General features: G+C 47.4%; 2 protein-coding genes across 7 annotated transcripts in view; both read right to left on the bottom strand.

The window, feature by feature from the left end:
• SKA1 (spindle and kinetochore associated complex subunit 1) overlaps nt 1-7,173 on the bottom strand; it is a 43,725-nt gene extending 36,552 nt beyond the window's left edge. For 2 of the 6 annotated variants that reach the window (XM_048851071.2, XM_048851072.2), the window contains exon 1: nt 7,013-7,170. The gene's annotated coding sequence lies outside the window, so the exon portion shown is untranslated. Of the gene's footprint in view, nt 1-3,351; nt 4,000-7,012 lie in introns of all 6 variants that reach the window. The other 4 variants (XM_075128364.1, XM_075128365.1, XM_048851074.2 and 1 more) reach the window with 4 other exon arrangements.
• Nucleotides 7,174-10,630: 3,457 nt separating this feature from the next.
• The window catches only part of LOC125637138 (tetraspanin-36), a 40,164-nt gene continuing 37,483 nt past the window's right edge, over nt 10,631-13,311 (bottom strand). Inside the window, exon 7 of the mRNA XM_048851297.2 lies at nt 10,631-12,376. Coding sequence (XP_048707254.1) covers nt 12,290-12,376 — 87 coding nt within the window. The 3' untranslated portion in view covers nt 10,631-12,289. The remainder of the gene's footprint in view (nt 12,377-13,311) is intronic.

Raw genomic sequence — 13,311 nt, 5'->3', positions numbered from 1 at the left:
CTTCCCTCTTCCTCCTCGCTGCCTTGCACGCTTGCTCTGTCCGTACTTCCACTGGAGAAGGAAAACGAGAGAGGGAAGCCAGCAAGCACAGCAGATGATTTCCTGTCTCCTTTCTCTCTGTTACACACAGATTGTTCAAGACCAGGTGTGATATTCTCCAGGCGGCCAGCTGGGATCCTGTTGCCTGCCAGAGAGGCTGCTCTTTGGCACAGGATACGTAACAGAGGGGTCACTTGGTAGGATGAGAAAGCATGGAGCTGTAGGTGAGTCCTGACTTCATTTCTTAAGTTACCTAGACCCCCCATGAAACAAAGGAACAAAGACTGAAATAAAAAGCCCCTCACAAAGGTATTGTCTCATCCAGTCCTTCGTAGCCTTGGAACCATGTTTGTAACAGAAGCAACCATTGAAAACAAAAAAGAAATGTTCCTTTTCTATAGTTTTTAGAGCTTATGGCTGAAAATAAAATAGGAGATTGTCTCTCTTTCCACCTCTCCATATCATCAGTAGCTGAGTCAGAAGAAAAAAAAATGTTCAAGTTATGGGTTGCAGCCAACACGAAACATTCAAGTCGATCATTTCTCTATATACATTACAGGTAAGACATGGCCCTGCCCGCTGGGACTCTCCCTTTCTCCGATGAGGCTGCTGTTCTGATCCGCTTTTCCACCGAGTACATTGAGATGTAATAGTCTTTGCTTCCAACTGCTAGGTGAGGCCAACGAGGATGGAAAGCCAGCCAGCTGATGGCTCCGACTCTCTATCCCATAAATCCATCATAGTATTTGATATTGTTGATCTGCGCTCCATTCCCATTATAGATACATACATACAGCCCCCAAACTTTGTTTATTGCTTATGCGTACTTGGCTGCTTGCATCGGCACTGCGCATACCCTCCAGGAGTACTTATGCCAATGCAAAGTGTGGTGCACAATGGGTAAGTATTCCAGTGTGCCATCCAGGGTGATGCCTTTTGGAAAATGTTCACAATATGTTGTGGGATAGAAATGATTCACTTAAAGATCTATAGAGAAGCTAGGAGTCAAGTTCCAAGCATGTACCTTTCTCCATCCCATAATCCCATCCATATCCCATAATTTTCATGCCTTTTTCAAAAATTCCACAAACACATGTGGCATTTTTCAGCATCTGCCATCTCTGGGTACCTTGCCCCAGGGTACATCAACAAAGGACTACTTTTCTATGGTCATACAAATACTGGTGGATCACCCGGAACACTTCACTGACATCAGCGTGGGCTAGTCACAGTTATCTTTAAGGTAACAAAAATTGCTTAGAAAGCTGCCAGCATAATGTTCTTTCCCCATTGGCAGATCATCACTAGCGATATGGAAATTCACGCAGTGATTCTGGGGGACCTAGCCTAACCCTGGCTCATAGAACCATACGCCAGCCACCTTAACACACCAAGGAAAGATTCAGCTACCTGCTCAGCAGGTGCAGAATGACTGTTGAATGTGCTTTGGGTAAATTGAAAAGATTTGGATCTCAATGAGAAAAATATCCCAATTGCTGTAGCTGCCGGTTGTGTAATGCATAACATGTGTGAGGAAAAGGGGGGAAAAAGCTGCCCCCAAGGTAGAGGTGGAGCAGCTGCCTGCTGACTGTGAACAGCCAGACACAACAGTCATTAAAGGAGCTCACCATGGCATTACATGATTGACAGAAGCTTTGAAAGAGCAATTGAATGGTCAGGCACAGTAGTGTTCTGTGCTGGACTGATCTCTGGGCCTGGAGCTTTGGGTGTTGCTAGGAATTGTTTAGCATTTGCTGAATTTATAAAATGCAACTGGATGTGTTCCTGAACCTATGAGTTATGGGGTGCTTTCTGTGCATTTACAAGTACTGTGTGCTGTCATCACTGCTATGCATTCTGCAATGTCCATTGTGAACTAAACAGTTTTATTCTCCAAAAATAGATATGTATTGAGTGGCAAAAATAGTGCAAAAGAAATGTGCAAAAAACAACAATGCAATACAAACTTAAATTAACAGAATGAGACTATGAAATAGGAGAGGAAGCAAACATTTCTGTCCATTTCAGTGCAAAAAATGTAATTCATTGTGGCTATGCATACAGCCTCCGTAGTTCTTATAGGTGAGAGTATGGGAAGCTGTGATTTTCCTTGCTGTCCCACAGTATGAACTGATGGGGTAGTGATGCACCCCATGTCATGAGATGGGGGGGCGGGTGTATGGGTAGGGAGCAACAACCATGGACTTCTCCAAAGACTGCAAAGAGTGGGGAGTCTGGGATGTTTGGACCTATAGGTCAACTAGAGTCTGCAACATTTGTGTTCTCTGCCTGAGAAAATCCATTATGCCCTGGTGCATCGTCTCATTTTTCTACACCTTCTTCCTGTCTGTTTTTTACCTCTCCATGTCTACCATTTTGGCACTATAGTCCCTTTGTTCATGGTCTGATGCAGCACTTGCTTGCAGGCTCTCACTGAACATGTCCTCCCTACTCTTCTTTCTTCTCCTCATCAGAGTCAGGTATTCTGCAGGTGTGGAGAGAGCATCTCTCAAGGCTGCAATAGCAGCAGCTGCTGATAAAAAGCAGACAGAAGTATCATTGGATTTACAGTCACAATGGAAAGGGAAGTTTCAAAACTCCCTTATCTTATTCCCCCACAAAAACTTTTAATAAGGCGTGTCGACACTTCAGCTTTGGAGCACCTCTGCACAGCAGTGCTCTCCAGCCCCAGCCATAGTGAGTATGGCTGGCCAAGGGCAAGGAATTTCAGTTACACGAAACAATAAAAGTTTGGTCCCTTTTCCATGGGCACTAGTATAGGGCAGTGACACTGAATACTGGTACCATTTTCCACAGGCTGTGGTGTTTTTAGCTGATATGTAACTCCTGAGGGTAACAAAGGTATACATAACACAGCTGCTGCTGGGGTCCCAAACCTGCCCAGAGCCATATGCTGCTAGCCTGTTTACTGCAATGGTGCCAGGTGAACTCATCGCGGAGTGGCATGGGAAAGCATCATACCACAAAGGAAGAAATAAGATAGCCTTCGCTAGAAACCTTAGAGAATGAACTGCAGCGCACCACCATGAAAGTTTCATCAAGATAGCCCAGGAGGAGTCAAGAGACATCTCTATATTCATAAACAAACTGCTCTGAACCCCTAACCCCCACTTAACCCAACAGGGTCATGAAAAGCAGATGCCAACCCTACCTCCATTTGTTGTACCACTACCTCCTCTTGTAGGAGTAAGACAGTAAAAAGTCCATACCTGTGTCTGGTTAAATTTGGGATGGGATGGGCACCATCTTTAAATTTAAATATTGTAAGAAAAAATGCATGCATACACTTACCTATGGTCCCTTTCCCTACATCGGGGTAATCCATGCTTGGCTAGGGAAACTGGGTAGACCATGGCAAAGTCTCAAACAGGTCCTGACTTGTGGCATGGTTCAAGCTCCCTTCCATGTCTTGCCCCCTCATCCTCTTCCTCCTTGCTGTTCACAGCAGCGAGTCTCTTGTCTCATCCATGGTGGTCTGCAATGTGCTGGTTGGGTCTCCACCAAGTATGACAGGCAAGTCACTGTAAAAGCGGCAAGTCTGTGGCTCAGCCCCAGATCCATTTTGCACTCATTGGCTTTGTGGTATGCCTGGCATAGTTCCTTCACTTTCATGCTGCAGTGCTGCTGATACTTGGTATACCCTTTTCCTGCATTTCCTGTGCAATCTGTTAGTAGATATTCACATTTCTACTGCTGATGCATAGCTGTGCTTGCACAGCTTCTTCTCCACATAGGTCCATGAGATCCAATACTTCTTGCCTGCTCCAGCCAGGAGTGTCTCTAGTACATGGAGCTGGCAGAGTCAGTTGCACACAACAAGGGAACACTGCTAGGTGTGCTTGCCAAGCTGGGCAATCAGAAAAAAGCATTTCAAACATGTGTGGTGGGGTGCCTTAGTAGGTTGACTTCAGCTCCATGCCACTTGGAGAGATGGTTTTACTGCATTGCCGTAACAAGTCATTTATGTTAGGCAGAGACAAATTTAAGTAGACAGACATGTACAAATAGGTTGACGGAAGGTAATTTATATTGACTTAACTTTGCAGAGTATACCAAGCCTTAGGCTTTGATCCTGCAAGCACTTATACATGTAAGGAAGCCTCACCAGGTTCAGTGGGACTATTCAGATGCATAGTGTTTGGAGGAACAGGGCTTTGTTACTTTTAACAGCGGGGGGAGGGAAGGAGGGGAGAGTCACATTTGCATCTGAAATATAAATTGATGGGCTTGCTTTAAGTATAAAGGAGTTTTCAAGCTTTACCAGCTTTACTAGAGGAGTTTAGATGCTCTTTGAATCTCACCTACTGGGGTTATATAGTTTACAAGGTCCCCTGAGTTTTTTGCTAGTAGAACTTGGAGAACATAAAGAAGGGCCATACTAGGTCAGACCAAAGGTCCATCCAGCCCAGTATCCTGTCTACCAACAGTGGCCAATCCAGGTGCCTCAGAGGGAGTGAACCTAACAGGTAACGATCAAGTGATCTCTCTCCTGCCATCCATCTCCACCCTCTGACAAACAGAGGCTAGGGACACCATTCCTTACCCATCCTGGCTAATAGCCATTAATGGACTTAACCTCCATGAATTTATCCAGTTCTCTTTTAAACCCTGTTATAGTACTAGCCTTCAAAACCTCCTCAGGCAAGGAGTTCCACAGGTTGACTGTGTGCTGTATGAAGAACTTCTTCCTTTTATTTGTTTTAAACCTGCTGCCCATTAATTTCATTTGGTGTCCCCTAGTTCTTATATTATGGAACAAGTAAATTACTCTTCCTTATTCACTTTCTCCACACCACTCATGATTTTATAGACCTCTATCGGCAACGTTTGGCAGGCCGGGCTCGTTTGTTTACCTGCCATGTCCGCAGCTTTGGCCGATCGCGGCTCCCACTGGCTGCGGTTCACCACTGCAGGACAATGGGGGCTGCAGGAAGCAGCCTGGGCCGAGGGATGTAAATGACACTGCAGGACCACAGATATCATGAGCAAAATTTGAAAGGGAAAGTCATCACTGTCACAGCTTCTATCCTGAGAAAGATGGGGGGACGACACTGTTCCCACACCAGTTTTCAGCCCTCACCTGGAAGGAAGGAGTCAGCATGCAGGAGGAGGAAACAGTTTGAGGCTGCTTAGTGCAGCAGGGCTCAGCACTTCCCACTCCTCATCCAGCTGATTGGACTTGGGGTGAGAGGAGCTACAGAGGACCAGAGATTGGGGGCATACACAGGCTTAGCGGTGGAGTCTTGTGGAGGGAATATAAAGGGTGGGGGAGGTGGGAGAGGAAGGATATTTTGGAGCTGGACAAAACTCAGCACCTAGGGGGCCAGTAGGCTAAGGGATTAGTGATACTATAATGTTCAGTGCCCCCCCGAAAACTTTACTAACTAACAGGGGTTCACACTAGCAGTTCATCTCTGATTAACTCATGAATGGCTGAAAGGCTTTTGCTCAAACTTTCACAGCTCCAAGTTGGAGAGGAAAAAAAAAATCCCTCTGATTGATACCCAGCATGGATAACTTCATCCTCAAAAGAGACCATTTTCCAGAAAGCTATGGCCATATGGAAATAGAAGAATATAACAGTAGTCCTGGTGAAGTATTTCTTCACACAACGCACAGTCAACCTGTGGAACTCCTTGCAAGAGGATGTTGTGAAGGCCAAGACACTAACAGCGTTCAAAAAGAACTAGATAAATTCATGGAGGATAAGTCCATCAATGGCTATTAGACAGGATGGACAGGGATGGTGTCCCAGGCCTGTTTGCCAGAAGTTGGGAATGAGCGACAGGGAAAGGATCACTTGATGATTACCTGTTCTGTTTATTCCCTCTGAAGCACTTGGCACTGGCCACTGTTGGAAGACAGGATACTGGGCCAGATGGACCATTGGTCTGACCCAGTATGGCCATTCTTATGTCTAACTTCAACTACAACACTGCCAAGCTCCTACTATAATATACATTATATGGGTATATGGTATTCCACATACATAAGATGCAGCTCCTGACAAGCATATTACCATCTTATATCTGTCTGATGTGCAAATTACAGCTCAGTGAGTGAGTGGAAGACAGAAGGGATTAAAACAGAGGGGCTAGAAGTGCAGCTTGAATGGCAGGGAAAGCAACAAGGACGATAAGGGGAGGGCAGTGTAAAACTATGAGCACCCTCTTCTCCTTCTTTACATTACACCTTCTCCAACCCCTTGGCACGTGATGTACACCAATGTAGACATCTGTGTGTGACATAAGACTTCTGAATTGGGTCCTGTATCACAGCTGCTGCTAGCCAGGCCCACCCCCTCCTCCTCAACCTGTCCAGAGATGGCTTACAAGACAGGTCTGCAGGAATGTGCAACAGGACAAGGAGAAGGGGTGGGATGTACCAAGCTACCACAGTGGGTGCCTAGCAGAGGGGAGGGATCCGTTGTATTGTGCCCCTTGCCTAGGTAGGCGGAGAGTAGAGCCAGGCTCCTCCACCCAGAGCCAGGCTCCTGGGGCCCACCCTCTTCCCCAGGCCCCTCTCACCCCTCCCAAGGCACTCCCCATAGCCATGCTGGAGACCACCCCCCTACTCCCTGCCTCCTCACCAGGCCTCTTTTACCCCTCCCCCCCAAGGCATTCCCCATAGCCATACTGGAAACCAGCCACTTCCCCTGCCTCCTCACCAGGCCCCTCACCCCCCGTTGTTCCCCCCCACAGCCATACTGGGGACCACCCTCATTCCCCGCCTCCTCACCAGGCCCCTCTCACACCCCCCACAGCCATGCAGGGGACCACCTCCTTCCCCGCCAGCCCCTCTCACCCCTCCCAAGGCACTCCCCATAGCCACGCTGGGGACCAGCCATTTCCCCTGCCTCCTCACCAGGCCCCGCCCCACGCATCTCCAAAGGCCTCTCCCCTCACAGTGCCCCAAGACCCCGTCCCGTCCCGTCCCGTCTCCTCAGACTCACCGCGGGAGGCTGGGGCCCGTAGGAACCGGCAGGAGAGAGGGGCGCGCCCGCGCGCTGCAGCCGTTCAAACCGCCCGCGTTCGGCCGCGGCAGGTCGCGCGAGAAGTCCAGAGACCCGCCGCGGTCCTTTCAGGAGCGGCTCCAGGGGCATGCGCGGGAACTCTGAGCATGCGCAGCTCTCGCCTGTGCCCGCCCCGGCAGCTGCCCCAGAGCCGGGATCCGCTGGGCTGGAGCCGCGGGTCTGGGGGCTTCAGTTCGGGGGAAGCGGGTCGGTGCCCAGTGGGTCGTAAGGGCAGGAGGAGCCCGTTAGGGGAGAGGGAGGGTCGCCTAAGCTGGGTATGGGGCGGGGCAAGAACTGGAAGGCTCCCCGGATCTGGGTTGTGGGGTCGAGGGGTAGGAGCCGGAAGGCTCCCCGGATCTGAGTTGTGGGGTCGAGGGGTAGGAGCCGGAAGGCTCCCCGGATCTGGGTTGTGGGGTCGAGGGGTAGGAGCCGGAAGGCTCCCCGGATCTGGGTTGTGGGGTCGAGGGGTAGGAGCCGGAAGGCTCCCCGGATCTGGGTTGTGGGGTCGAGGGGTAGGAGCCGGAAGGCTCCCCGGATCTGGGTTGTGGGGTCGAGGGGTAGGAGCTGGAAGGCTCCCCGGATCTGGGTTTGGTGGGCCAGGGGAGGGAAGAGGAAGGCTCTCCCGAGCGGGGGCAGGAGGGAGGAATAGGAGGGATCCCTGGAGCTGGGTTTGGAGTGGGGGAAGGTGCAGGAGCTGTTAATGGAGCTGGGTTGGGGGGAGGGGGGAGGAAGAGGAAGGGTCCCGAGAGCTGGATTGGTTGAGGCGGAGGAGAAGGACCCTGGGGCAAGAGCAAAAGCCCTGAGGCTGGGCTTAGGGGAGGAGGGGCCTGTGGAGAGAGCAGAGGGGCTCCAAGTCCTGGATCCATATGCAGAGGAGTGGTTTCTCTCAGACTTCCTCATCAGCCTCCACCTAAAGTCCTGGCACTGGCCCAGTTGGCCATACATCAGTTCAGGAGGCAGAAGCTGGACGGAATGGTTGTTTGCAAAGGTGGGGCCTTTTTCCAGTCCCTTGTGTGAGCACACATCTAGGCAAAGTACCTCTGGGTGGTGCCTGGCATCCGCCGAATTCTTAGACACCTCAGAGCAGTAGGCATCATGCACAGTTCTCTGTTTGCTCTAACCTGCAGTGTTCCTATGTGACGCCAGTCAATTAGCTTAAACCAGACTTTTCAGAAATAGTTACTAAATGTGTCCTTCATTTTCTGGGCACCCAACTTGAGACAGAAGCCTGATTTGCTTGAGTGCTGAGCATTCACAGTAGCAACTGGAATCACTGAAAGATATTCCTGGAGCACATAAAGTACTACAGAATGCTCAATATTCTGAGAAAATCAGGTTCTGCACATTTCAAAGAGGGTACCCAAAATAAGGGGATACTTTAAAAACTTAATTCCACTGTGCCTGAGCTCCCCATTTGTAAAAGGTGGATAATAGCGCTCCCTCACTTTAATAAATTTATTTTCTGATGTTTGTGAAGCACTCAGGACCAGATCCTCAAAAATGTATAGGCACCTAACTCCCACCGATCTCATGGCCTTAGATACTACAGCCATGAGCACCATAAATCAGCCCATGAAGAAATGAATTATTCTGTCTTCAGAGCAGGGTTTGAACAGTGTGCAGTATAAATAAGGCCCGGGGGGGACACATTGCATGATAATAAGATGGTGACTAACAGTTCATTCGGGAAGCACGAGCTATCCTATGCTTGGAATGAGGTGGGTGATGTGTGTGGGGTGGGGGAGGGGGGGAATATCACAGGGTCATGCAATTAAAGATGGCATTATACTGCTGGTGCCCAAAAAGGGTGAATTAAGCACCCAATTTTTATTTATTTTAAACAATTTTGTTTTTAAAGCCAGTCCCTGACTCTGGAGGCAGCCTGATCCATGATTTTCAAATGCCTCAGCTTAGCAATGCTGCTGGGTGCTACCTAATGTTCCCCTTATGTTGGGGGACACATGCCAAGAAACACTCTGTGTATGTACCCTCTTTTGACCTGGCAGATGCACAGGCAGTATTGGCTTTATCAGAATGTACAGTGACGTTAAAAACAATTAATCTCAAAAGGGGTTCTGAATGCATTCACTACCTTCAGCAAGGATATCTGCCTTCACTGCAGGTAGCTCCTGAAATAATCCAGGAGTTTTGTCAAGCACTTCAGCAGCCTGATGCTAAAGTTTTTAAAAATTCCTTAAAGGTATTCCCTCTCAGACCCTCACTGTTGGTGGGGGGGATTTCTGTGTAGGCAGAATGGGGCTGCCTCCATCACACCTGGGAGAGGAGGGGGGCACTACTTGTGCTCAGGGTCCCTGGCCTGGCAGGGATAAGACCCCTCTTGCTGTCTCTGAGGGTTCCCTGCAAACTCCTTCTGCTACTAAGGCCCCACCCTCTTATCTATCCCTTGTGCTCCCAAATGGTCTCACTTCCCCCTTAAGGTGCCTTTCTGGACTGGCCCATGTCACTCTGACACCACCCCATTCAGCTAGTTTATTTCTCGGATTGGCTCCCGAGGCCTGGCCCTATCCCACCTCCTCAGCTGTAGTCCCTTTACAGCTTGTTCACAGTGCAGCCCGCGGAGCTCCCATTGGCTTCTGGCACTGTCACTTGGGGCTGCACTCACCACCCATCACCCCTCCCCAGAGAGAGCATTGCGGAGCTCCTCCACCCTTTGTTAGTGTGCGCTAGACCAGCCTTGGCTTTCTTCTCAACCTGTCTGGTTGCTCCCATGTTCTGTCCACACTCCAGTCCAGGACTGCCCTCTGGGCCTGAGCCCTGGTATCTGAGCCAGCCTAGCATCCCCCTGCCTGCTGCCAGGGACCCAAGTGACCTTCACTCCTGACCCTGTTAGTCATTGGTTGTCCCCTGTTTTCAGTTGATTCCTGGGTCTGGTGGTCCCTCCCGCAAGGCTGGGGGAGGGGCCTTTAGACGTGGCCGGGCTTGCGCCCACACCTCCAGGATTTCCAATAAGGCCAGGGACCTGAGTGCTGAGCCTAGGTGATGCCCCATGGCAGGGCCCCCACCCCTGGGTTGAACCTAGCATTCCCTTCCCACCACCGTCAGGAACCCCAGCCCGCTCTCAGCCAGACACACCAGTGCACACTACTCCCTACTCCCCCAGCCAGGCACATCTGTACCGCCAGCCAGATACACCACCATTCATACCCACACATTATATCTATCGCAGCCAGACACAGCTGCACCCCACACACACACTCCAGCCAAGCACACTTGCAGCCCCAGCCAGGTGCCCCTGCACACAATACATGTATCCTGCCACTCTTACCCTCAGACTACCCCCCATCACAGCCTGTTATCCTCTCCCCCCCAGCCTGTCTCACACTCACAGTCTCTCACATCCACACGCACACCAGCCAGTCACAAACACTGCTTTGCAAGGCACTAGTAGGCTTCTTTCACTGAGCAGAGCATAAGACAGGACTGCCTCTTTCATTGCCCTAGCCCAGGTACTTCTGGAAAGGAAATGTTTTCTCTCATTGAGAATGGCCTGGCTTACATCTTTCGCCTAAATAATTTTTAAGAAAGAATGAAATGTAGTAATGAGTGGCATTTCTTAATTGGTTAAAATATATTCCAGAAGGGTTTTTTGTTTTGGCATTAACAGAAGACAAAGCCCACAATACCCAAATGTTTAAATAAAAAAAAAAAAACAAAAACCCCACCATTCCTAACACACACATCTACACAGGAATATACTTAAGTCAGCAGTTCCTCTTTCCATCTCATGAGTAAAAGATAACAGACTAAAAGCTCACATTCAGCCCATACTCCTTTTTGACATAGCTTTAGAGAAACACACTCTATTCTATTTTTATAGCAAATGCTTGCCTCTCTCAAGAGGATTTCTGCTGTTTTTTTTCTAACAGTCTGTATCATCCAGACTAATCCCTCACCCTGGTTTAAAAAGAAAAGAAACACAAGGAACAGAATAATTTCAAGGTTGACATTTAAAACTGTTAAGAGGGATTTTTGTTGCTGTATGTGACCCAAAAGGTGATCACATTCAGCAGACCTTCAAAAAAACAAGAACAACAAAAAATCCTAATGACTCAAAAAGAGTACTATACAGAATTGTTTGCCATAATGTAATAGGTTCTTGAAATTGTTTGGTCACCCAGAGAAGCATGAAGAAAATGTGTAATCTAACAGAAAGAAATCCTCTGTGCAGCCACTTCCATTAGGCCACCACTTTAAATGACAACTCTAACATATCCCCAAGACTCATATTTTCAGTGGGACCAATCCTGAAGCAATTCATGTAAATAGTCCCACTGACTTCAAAATTAATTATAAGAGAGACAAATAGAAAAACATCAGTACAGATAACATTTTAGAACTTAGTATCAAAATGGGAAATACTAAGTGCCTTGCCTCAGAAATTCTTGATCTCAAATTAAAAGAACCAGAGTGATAACTTCTTGGCCTAAGTGATAAACTTCTAATTCAGACTTCCCCAGAGTGTGGAGATACTCAGATCCAAGGGGTTGATTCACCCCATTGGTAGACAAAAGAGACAGTTGCAAACCTCAGCTCTGGATTTTAAATTTGCCCAAAGTTCAGGGATGTCTTGGTCTGAGGATATGATTAATGCTGGTCTTTAAAGCAAACTGAATTACACCAGTTACAAATTGGAGAGAAAAAAACATGCCAGCCACAGTGAAATGTACCCTTGAATAATAATGCTTATAAACAGGAATATTCAAACCTTCTGTTTACAGATTTCTTTTGCTGCTTGAACATTTGTCATGGGAGTGATTTCTTGTTGGAAATATTGAAAAGAGTCTAGAATGCACCATGGCTGCATTATCAGTTTAACGGTTTAAAACAATTTCTTCTATAAGTTTCAGGTTACAAATAGGTCTGACAAATGTAAAACTTGCAAGAAGTAGGGTTTCTTTTTGGAGTCTATCACACCATCTGCTGTCGTTTTAGGGAATGTCACACATGCAAGTGTGAAACAGCCCTAAAGAAAGTCGAGGTACATGAAATCAGGTTGTTACCAAGGGACACTGCACACTGAAGCTGTCATTTCACATGGTACACTTAAAACCTTTCCAAATCTTAACAGTGTTCTTTCTGCTCACGTAAATAAAATACAGTATTTAACAAAAGGGTAATACATTGTCCATTTGGGGCATCTATACAAATCCATTTGATCATCAAGAAGCGATGAAAAATGACCTTTCCATCTTCTTATCAAGCAAATACCCCTGAGTACAGGGGTTGGTAGCCATTGTCTTCCTTCTTGCATGTGAGCACACAGACACTCAGCATTCCAAAGAACTGAAAAGGAAAAAAGGGATCTTTAGCTTTACTGTTTCTTTTGGAGGTTGAATTTATTGTATGTTTTATCTATGCTTGAATTAAATTTAACCTCTCTGTGGCGGGGATGTTGCCTTCTACATATTTGTCAAGTGCATTGTATATTATAGAATCATAGAGTATCAGGGTTGGAAGGGACCTCTGGAGGTCATCTAGTCCAACCCCCTGCTCAAAGCAGGACCAATCCCCAATTTTTGCCCCAGATCCCTAAATGGCCCCCTCAAGGATTGAACTCACAACCCTGGGTTTAGCAGGCCAAAGCTCAAACCACTGAGCTATCGTTCCCCCCTATTAACAACATAATACTGAGAAAATAAATGTATTGATGTTTAAAGGTGTCTTTAAAGGTCACTTTTAAATAGTGATATGGACTCTGGATTTTCTCCCACTGTTTTCCCCATAAATTTACTCCAGAAACATTAATTCCTAGGCAGCATCTACTGTGACTATGGCTATACTGGGTTTGGAATGTAGATTTGCAATACGTTTAAGCATGTACAGGTATCCAATAAAAGACAAAACCATATATGCTACGACAATTAGAAGAGAGCAGAAGTGGTGATTGATGGAAGAACTGACCACAGTCAATTACAAATAAATAATAGTGATGAGAAGGTAAAATTTATCAGACTGTGGAGTAATCAGAAGGAAGTGGTGGAAGCCCCTTCACTGAAGTAATTTGAGACTAGAAAAAAATGCTAGAAAGTATACTCCAGATGCCAATCTTGCCCTGACAGTGGACTAGGAAAAGGAAACTTTATCACCAAATCAGGCCCTCCTCCTACATTCAGATCTGCATTGATGGATCCTTGCTCCAACATTAATCCAAGTGTAGGACTCAGGCATTAAATAGTAACAACTGTTACAACTCTTTTATAGCATGTATATACTTTAAG

This window comes from Caretta caretta, chromosome 5, assembly GCF_965140235.1.
Source record: "Caretta caretta isolate rCarCar2 chromosome 5, rCarCar1.hap1, whole genome shotgun sequence".
Lineage (NCBI taxonomy): Eukaryota > Metazoa > Chordata > Testudines > Cheloniidae > Caretta > Caretta caretta.
Note: the sequence above shows the minus strand (reverse complement) of the source record. Positions and strands in the feature narration are given on the sequence as shown.